Source organism: Mauremys reevesii, linkage group 11, assembly GCF_016161935.1.
Source record: "Mauremys reevesii isolate NIE-2019 linkage group 11, ASM1616193v1, whole genome shotgun sequence".
Lineage (NCBI taxonomy): Eukaryota > Metazoa > Chordata > Testudines > Geoemydidae > Mauremys > Mauremys reevesii.
The window spans coordinates 40,820,347-40,829,982 of NC_052633.1; the positions used below are offsets into that span (position 1 = coordinate 40,820,347).

At 40.3% G+C, this 9,636-nt stretch overlaps 1 protein-coding gene across 2 annotated transcripts in view; it reads left to right on the plus strand.

Annotated features, from left to right (window-relative positions):
- Window positions 1-9,636, plus strand: part of LRP2 (LDL receptor related protein 2) — a 173,826-nt gene extending 164,190 nt beyond the window's left edge. For both annotated transcript variants that reach the window (XM_039495259.1, XM_039495260.1), the window contains exons 75-79: window positions 58-187; window positions 2,654-2,764; window positions 2,950-3,057; window positions 6,632-6,703; window positions 8,105-9,636. In XM_039495259.1, coding sequence (XP_039351193.1) covers window positions 58-187; window positions 2,654-2,764; window positions 2,950-3,057; window positions 6,632-6,703; window positions 8,105-8,266 — 583 coding nt within the window. In that variant the 3' untranslated portion in view covers window positions 8,267-9,636. The remainder of the gene's footprint in view (window positions 1-57; window positions 188-2,653; window positions 2,765-2,949; window positions 3,058-6,631; window positions 6,704-8,104) is intronic.

The window sequence follows — 9,636 nt, forward strand, 5'->3', positions numbered from 1 at the left end:
ACAGAACATTTGATTTTAAAGGTTACTGTCCAAATAATTGATTTTTTATCTTTGAAGCTTAAGCAGTCTTGTAAAGTCCACTGAAAATGGCAATGGGGTGACCTTCCGATCTGGAGCAGATGTGAGTATGGACATCGGTGTGTCTGGCTTCGGAGCTGATTCTACTATAGACAGAGCAATGCAGATGGTATGGCTCAATTTCAATATCATCTTTAACATTTTCCCTTCTTTTGGAGCTGTTTTGTGTGTCAAATGGAAGAATTTTATACAGAAAGACAATGAGATGATAAATGCACTACAAACAAAGAAGTGAATATTGAATTAGGTTACTCCAAAGCAGTGAAAGCAAAGAGTGTTCTCTGAGATAATATACTTTTCTCAAGATTTATGTGATAGAAATTAAATTAATCACTCTGGAAATACTTCAGCATATCATCAAGGGAATGCATGGGTACTTTAGTCCTGTAATTCTACAGATATTACTAGATCTCCCTGCAAATGTCTTGGTGTATTTGGGCATCTCATGGAACAAGTAAAAATGGGCAAGTTACAAAGGTTCCCGCTTCCTGTCCCCAGTAATATTATACATAACTGAGGCTTCAGACATAATATTCAGAACAGTCACAGGAAATACGACTTTCTGCATCAGATTGTAAACTTGTGCAATCACTGCTGCTGGAAGTCTGTGCAAAACCTGGATGTTTCTATCAGTTTTTGAGACATGTCAGATTTTATCCAGGCTGACGTATTGCCGTGTCTGAGAAATAGCACTGTTTTTTGAGTCTTGCATGATAAAACTATGAATTGTTCCCTGCAGGCCCCTCCACCAGCATGCAGAATCCTAGGTGGGCTCACTTCCTGCCACTGTTTCCCAGATCTCTTGGGCTCCCTGCTGCAGATGTACCTTCCTTCAGGAGTGCTCTGTCTGCTAGCTATCCCCCTCCACTCCCTAACTCCAACCAGGCTTCTCTCATTGAGTGAGAGCCAAAGATTTGCTCTCATTCCTGGTCAGGCCTTAACCAAGCCAGGTTCAACTCTTTTAACTTCTCTCTCCAGGTTTGACATTTACTGCAGGTGTAGCGGATAGGAGGCTGATTGCGCCCATAGGCTCTCATTTACCTGCAGGCCCAGTGTGGGGTTGGTATACACCAACACAGAGTACAACTAGCTGCTGTTAGCAGGGCCGGCTCTAGGTTTTTTGCGCCCCAAGCTCCAAGCAAGCAAGCAAAAAAAAAAAAAAAAAAAAGCCAGAGTGCCGCTGAAGCAAAAAAAAAAGGCTGGAATGCCGCCCCTTGATGTGTGCCGCCCCAAGCACGTGCTTGGTTTGCTGGGGTCTAGAGCCGGCCCTGGCTGTTAGCTGCTGACACAGTCACTCTGTCGCGTGAATGCAGATTAGAACCACTCAAGTACTGCTAGTCCTCCAGTGCCTTCCCACAATCCGTCCCTGTGCCCAGAAAGGACAGACAAGCTTTCCAACAATTCACTGGGAAAGAACTCATAAAGTGGTTCAGCTTACTGTTGCAGAAAGAAACACACATAATTGAGCTCAGTGCCAGTGTGGACACAGCAGCTCAACTGTTATTTCAGTGTGGCCAGTCTCCCTGGAGCCAGCTAATGCAAGTGCCAATACCCTGAGTTAAATTTGCAATGAAGACATACCCAGATAGTGTTGTGGCTAGCTAAATCTGAAACAGAAAGTCACATATCAAAATGCTGCAAGGCTTTGAAATCATTCAGACTGGATACTCTGCATCACTATGGTCACTTGAGAATTCTCCAGTGCAGGGGCAATCCTGAGGTGCTTGAGAATTGCCATAGTGATTGCTGTCCACCCTCGCCCTCCTGGCTGCTGGCAAGGAATTGTGACCTGGGGGAAAAGGGGCGTGGCCAGGGCAAACCTATCCCCCAGCAATACTTGGCAAACCAGGGCATTTAGAGAGGCCTTCATGTTGCTCTAATCTGCCCCAGGGGACTAGCCCAGGGCTCAGTCCGCCAAACATTAAACAGTTTCTGGCAGCATCTTTATACATCTACCCAGAGCACTGCAGCCACTGCTCAGGTCTGGCACAGGATGTGTGAAGTAGCTGCCATTTATATTATGCTCTGCAGGAATGCAAAATGGTGTCTTTCTAACTTAATTCAGAGGTTTTTAATGATCAGATAAACTTGTTTTTCTTCTGCAGAAAAATATAGCAATCTCTCTACTAGGGCAATTTGAATTGATCCCATTCTTTAATATTTCAGATACCAATGGTTAATTTGTACGCCATGTTGAAGCCTCTACAGTGAAACACCTGTTTGGGGATTATGCTTCCTTTGACATTTCCTTGCTCCTGAAGGCTTGCTTTGCGGAAGCCATCTTTCCGCTTTGTAACACATTTTGAGTAAATTATTGAAATGTTTCTTTTTTGCCTAGCTATGAAATGGACTATGAGCCATTATTATGTGTTCAGGCTTTGAATGTGATGTACTCAGTGGTGATCTGATAGACAATTAACAAGTCACTGAGTGGAATAATGCATGGTAAAGTTACACATTGAGTTTCGTATATAACTTTACAAAAATAAAAATGTATTTCTCCCTGAGGTAAAGGATTAGATTACAAAGTGCTGGCTATGTTAGCTGTATATTATACTGTGGGTTTTTTTCACAGAATGAAAACTTTGCCGTGGAGTCAGGGAAGCAGCCAATCACGTTTGAAAATCCAATGTATATAACCAGAGAAGGTGGAGCCAGTGTAATGAATGTAGCTCAGCCTCCATGTGTAAGAAATTGAGTTTTGCTTTTCTTCTTTCCTTCTTCTTACATCCTTATTCCTCTTCTATGCACTGGATCTTTCTTTCTCCAATTTCTTTTTTCATTATTATATCAGTCCTTGTCTGTGGGTCTTAACTTTTTCTCATCATTACTAGGATCTGTATAACCCTTTTAAATTATTTTTACAAACAGGTGACTGCATCTGATAGTGAGGAAAATGAGAATTTTGGAAATCCTGTCTATTCTGCTGCAATATCTGCTAGTGCACAGCAACCTTCTGCAAGCATAGAAACAACACAGGTAACACAGTGGTGCTTTAAATTTTTTTAGAACTGCGCTAATTCATTGCTGTATTGTTCTTAGTCTTTGAAAACTCTTCAGTGCTGCAAACCCAGAGCACTGTTTTATTTGTGATCATTGTTAGGATATCTGAACTCTCACCCCTAATGCAGGAAAGATGTGCAATATAATTTTCACTTTGCATAAAATAATGACCTGGAGTGAAATTGACACATCTCACCACACAAAGTCCAACTAATCAGGCTTTATATGACAGAAACAAGGCTGCAGTTCATCCTCGCTGCGGTTGCTATTCCAGCATGCAAGCTTTTCTTCAACCTCATATACAAGGCTTTTGTCAAAGCATCTCTGCAAGCATTCTCTTCCCTTGTCCACCTCAAGGATCCACTTCATTTTAGTCTATTTACAGTCTATGCAGAGTTTGCCTCCTCATGAAGTGCAGAGATCATGCTATGCACAGTTCCAACACAGCACTGCCATAGGGATTAAATGTCTACACTGCAGTTATAAACCTGCAGCTGGCTCATGCCTGCTGACTCAGGCTCATGGTGCTTAAGAGGCTGCTTAATTGTGGTGTAGATGTTTGGGCTCCGTCTGCAGCCTGAGCTCTGGGACCCTCTGATCTCTCAAGGTCCTAGAGCCCAGGCTCCAGCCTAATCCTGAATGTCTACACCCCAATCAAACAGCCCCTTAGCCCGAGCCCCTTAGCCCAAGTTAGCTGGCATGGGCCAGCTGTGTGTTTTTAATTGCAGTGTAGACATACCTTTAGGCACCTGATCTATCCACAAAGTTGCACCAGTTTAACTAAAGATATGATGGGGGCACTGGTTTAGTTAAACCAATATGACTCTGTGTGTGGATGCTCTTACATCCCTTTAAATCTGGTTTACAGCCATTTAGACAAACCTTTAAAGAGGAGTTGAGGGCATTTGGCACCTCACAGAAAGTGTCGGTACCTCAAAGGATATGGCCCATAATCCTTTTTTCTATTCTTCCCTGTCTCTGCAGCACAGATGCCAACACTTCTGAATACTGAGTATGCTTGACAGTTGTAGGAACCAGCTGCTAAAATTTGTCAAGTTTTATTTCCTGCTAAGACTGTTTCAGCCCCAGATGGCTTCACAGGGTTCTCTCTGTTTCTCTCTAGCACTGGCTATGCTTGTGACATTGAAAGTGCATTTGAATGGCAGTATTTGTACCTCTGCAGTGAAGAGCCTACCAGTGTTTCCATTATAACCCTCTCTTTTCAGGGCCTTCTCTCAGCATGAAAGTTGCAATGTGAGAAGGGAGATCCTCAGCTAGTGTAAATTGCCATAGCTCTGTTGACAATAGTGGAACTATGACAGCTTACACCAGCTGAGGATCTGTGTTCCCTCCCACTCACAAGATAAGTGATATTTTTTTAATAAACATTCATACATTCAGCAATTAACAAACAAATCCCTACTGAAATACATCTGCATAAAAATAGTTCGGTTTTCCATAGACAGTAACACTACACTTTGATCTAAAATCTGATTCATTGTAATGAAAATGTAAGAGGTTTATCATTTGTGTAGTTTAATCATGTTTTTATATTCTGTTTATAACCATAGCAACATTAAACATTGCAATTTCATGCATCACCTGCACACAGAACGTTTGTTTCAAGTATTGTTGAGTATTTTCAGTGTTGAAGATCAAAGAATTTTCTCGCCTAGCTTAGTCATGTGATTCGTGGAAGTCACATTATTATTTCTGAGAATACATATAAGCAAAGGCTATCATATCTCTTCAGCTCATCTCTCACATAAATTACGAATTGAGGCTCACTATGAATTTCGGTGGACATGTGCCAGAGAATATTTTGCTGGCTGCATGCCTGTTGCTAAGGTAACGATAACAAAGTGCATATTATTGAAGTTTTCTTGAGGGGCAGAGGAAGTCCATTAAGGCAATCAGGATAGGGTTTTGCTTGTGGTGGAAGCAAAGTCCCAGGCTTATCTGGTGAGTGGACTGAAAGGCTGAGTGCTTAGGTTAGGTGCTAAGTTATCCTTCCTATTGAGTCAACAGCATGCGAGTGTAAATGGTGATGCTGCAGAATGATAGAGCATCCCTGGAACTGCTCTGGAAACTGAGGCTAAGAGAAATCTGTTGAATTACTTTAGTTAGTGATGTGGCTCTTTACAGGTCAGCATTCTTTTAGGGCCTGATTCTACAATTTTCTCCTTGTGGGTGGACCTGAGTTTCCAGGCAGAGCTCACGAGGCCTTGTATCCCTGCATATACTTGAGTGTTGCTCAGTCGTTACAGTAATTTCTCATTTTATAATTTCACACCTGTTTTTTCTTTTCCATTTGATTTGCGTAGAGTCCATCTGTAGTGTTATTCTCTATAAATAAATGTTGTCATTTTATCTGCTGTCATCTTACCTTGTGGATACTGCTTTAGTTAAAATAACAATAATTGGTCTATTAGATTAGAAACTGGACAGGATCCCAAGAGAACTGGGCTCTATTCTAAGCTCTGCTACTGACTTGCTTGACCTCTGTTTCCCTCCTTCCCTTTTTCTGTCTTGTCTACTTTGAATATGAGCTCTTTTGCGGCTGTCTCTTTCCATGTGTTTGTCAAGTGCCTAGAACAGTGGGGCCCTGATTCCCGTTGGGGCCTCTAGCTCAGTGGCTCTCAAACTTTTTTTACTGGTGACTCTTGTCACAGAGCCAGCCTCTGAGTGCAACCCCCCCCTAGAAATTAAAAACACTTTTTATATATTTAACACCATTATAAATGCTGGAGCCAAAGCGGGGTTTGGGGTGGTGGCTGACAGCTGGTGACCCCCCCTTGTAATAACCTCACGACCCGCTGAGAGGTCCCGACCCCCAGTTTGAGAACCCCTGCGAGCTGCTACTGTATTACAAATAAGAAAATAATGCTAACAACAAAATGGGGGTGAAGGGGAAATAGTCTAAGATGAGCTCATTTGAATGACATTATTGAGTATTAAAAGGTAGATTTAGGGAGATGACTGTTAGCCCATATGGTGAATTAAAATAAGAATTAATTGGGTGGTAGTGAAAACCTAGTTTATTTTCCCTGTCCTGAAAAGATCCACTGAATTGGCTTCTGTGGCTGGTTGACTGGTGAAGGATTAGAGGCCGTGTCAGGAATAATAGTATAACTGGCCATTTCAGGGTTCCATCTGATATGTTTTTTTCTGATGAGCCTTCAGAAAATCCCAAACAAGCAATGCCTATACTCTTAAGGAGAAATTACATTCTTAGACACTTTAACTGTGTTATTACATTTTTCGTTTCTTCCTTTACAGATGGGTTGCCATTTTAACGATTGTTAAAGCTCTTAGAATCTGAGATAGGCTTTAAAAAAATTACATCAAAAGAACTTATTAAAATAAATAAATAAATAAATAAAATGGTGATGGGTTGAACGTTTCCTGACTAAAATCACTTATGGATATAGCCAATAGGAAATGCTATTGAAAACCCTCCCTCAACAGTATTATCATTTTGAAAATGAAAAGGGAGAAACTGTTCTGCTAAAGAGTTTATTAGTAAAGTTCTATTATTTTTATCTTTCAGGAAACAAAGTGGAGTTTCTTCAAAAGAAAACTGAAACTAAGTACTAATTTTGAAAATCCAATCTATGCAGAGGTAACTCTGAATTGTATCACTCTCATTCTCAGCCTGCACTTTTCACCTAGCTCACGAGTGGGGCTGGTTCTTGTGTTGTGGGAAGCATGAATTAACGTTTGTTTTCACAGTATAAAGATTATGGATAAGAGTCTGTGCTGCACCAGTAAGAGGCACAGCACAGAACGTGCAGCATGGGGAAAAGGGGCTGGGGTGGATTTAAAGCCACAGTTACGCCCTCCCAACCTTAGGCTGTTCCTGGGGCTGAAGAAGCTGCTGGCATAAGTCCCCAGGGCTATCTAAGGCTGTGTCTACACTATGCACCTTTTAGCGACACAGCTGTGCCATGCCGCTAAAAGGTGGGCAGTGTAGCCGCTCTTTATTGGCAGGAGATAGCTCTCCCACCGACAAAATAAATCCACCCCCAACAAGAGGTGGTAGCTTTCTCCCACCGACATAGCACTGTTCACACCGGCACTTTTCATCAATAAAACTTTTGTCGTTCAGGGGCGTGTGTTTTTTTTCGCACGCCTGAATGACAAAAGTTTCACTGACAAAAGTGCAGTGTAGACAAAGACTAAGTTACAACAGCCCCTGGCACTGCCCTATGAGCCACTTCACTGCCCAGAATCTCTGAAGTGCTGCAAGCTGTGGCCCAGCTCTGAGCTCTCCCCTCTATCCTCAAACCCACCCTTGGCATGCTTGTGAGGGTTCTTGTAAGGCAGCCGTACAGTCATCTTCTGCAGTGCCTGCATCAGGGGAATTCTCCCCTGGCTGGACACTGGCGCTTAAGGCCCTTTTATCCAGCATAAAGGAGCCAGATCAAGAGACTCACACGGTGGATAAAATTTTCAAATACTCAGGAGTGACTTAGGAGCCTACGTCCTATTTTCATAAGTGAATTAGGCATGTAGGAGCTTAAGTGTCATTGAAAGTAACTTCTCCTCAGTCACTTTGGATAATGTGACTTAGGCTCTGAAACATGTAGGTGCTTTTGAAAATTTTACTCTATTTGTCCCGTACTGTATGAGATGTGAGTGGGAATTTGTAAAGCGAAGGATCCAGCCCAGCAAACACTACTGAGATAATGCTTGCTTCCTAAGTAGTGCCAGTTACCTCAGTAATTATCTACAGTAATGAGTGTGTATAGACATATAAAATTACTCATTGTTAAACACATGGGTGGTAGTAATTGTTGGCAGGATCAGCCCTGACTAGTTTAGTAATTCATTTTTTTCTCAGCTTTGCCTGCTGAGGTGAAATCCGTGTTTAAATAATGATACATGGGCTGATGGTCAGAGGGACTGAGTATCCATGTACCTCATTGACTTGAACAAGAGCTATGAATGCTTAGCAATTCTGAAATCAACCCTAAAGTGAATGGTTAATGCTAAACCATGGTTTTTATGGTGATTGTTTCAGATGGAGAAGGAACAACAAGGGGACACTGAAAATGCCTCTCTCCCCTCTCCTTCACAGCCTCCTAAGATTACTCTCAAGAGAGACCCACCTTTAGCTTATACAGCAACAGAGGATACATTTAAAGACACCGCCAATCTTGTTAAAGAGGACTCTGTTGTATAACTAGTTAATCAGTTAGAGAATAATTAGACATACCCATTTGCACATATATTTTTTATAAACAGAAGGAAAAAGGTTCACATTCAAATGCTTTATAAAAAATATATACACCTTTTAGCCAATAGCTGAAGATGTTTTTTGAAGCTATGCCTTGTTTTTTTGACAAATGCCAACTGCTATTTTTATGAACAATTATCATGATGTACTATATGTATATCTTTGCACTGAAGCTGTCTGAAAGTAATGTTATAAATATATTGTACATTTGTAAATTTTTGAAAGATTATCTTGTTTGTTGATGTAGCTAAAGAAATCTGTTTTGAATTGGTTGTTGCATCTTTAGGGATAAATCCATTATATACATGATTTAACTAAAAAAAATCAAAATAAATATAGAAGTTTTCTGATTTACAGAAACGTTTAGAGCCTATATATTTATAACAGCACCTTCTTAAACTTGTACTGGTGTGTTGTGTATCTCTACTACACATTTAATATACTACTGTATAGAAAAATGGGTCTCTCTGTCCTCTCTCTCTGTATATCTCATATTAAACAAAAGATGGAAAATTCAGTACAGCGTATTTTGGCTGAATAGCTACCTGCACAGAATATTGTTCTTGCAATATTTTGTCTGGTTGAAATCAAATAATTCCTCCCCAGATCCATAATACATGTATTTTCCCTCTAGGTTCCAATTAAAATATCCCATTAACAGCGTTCATAGGAAGAGTTGATATATTTAAATTTTAGTACCATGCCGTAATTTCATACTTAATTTAATGAGATTTTCTCCTGATCATCAATGGAATAACTCTGTTCTTGGCTGGAGTCTCTGGAAGTCGTTTGTACTGTTAAATGAAGTAGCTAGCAAAGTACAAAAGATGCTGGTTAATTTAAAAATGAACCAGTTTTTTTCATGTGAAAAATTTAATTTTTATTGACTATTTATTTCCTGAGGTGGACATTAATAGAAAGGGAAACAGTTTCTACTGATGCAATCTTTGTAGGTCATCTGGTTATATCCATAACGTTCTATCAGAATATACTGTACATGTTGCTAGCTTTTCCATTAATTAGCCAGTTTAGTTTCCATAACATGAACCATTTAAGGAAAGTCTAAGCACCACTGCAGGAATAACTCTAATATGTTATTTAGCATTCCTGGCTAGTTACTCATATAACTGCAGGTTCCTAAATTTTTAATCAATGAGACTTCTGCTGTTTGATTGTTTCATGCCTGAGTTCTCAAAATATATCCTATCCCTATTTAGAATGCTTGTTGTAATGACTTTGAAATGTATTTTGATTAGAAAAGATAACTGGAAAATGATGCTGCTGAATAAATCTAATAAATGTGTTATTTTATCATA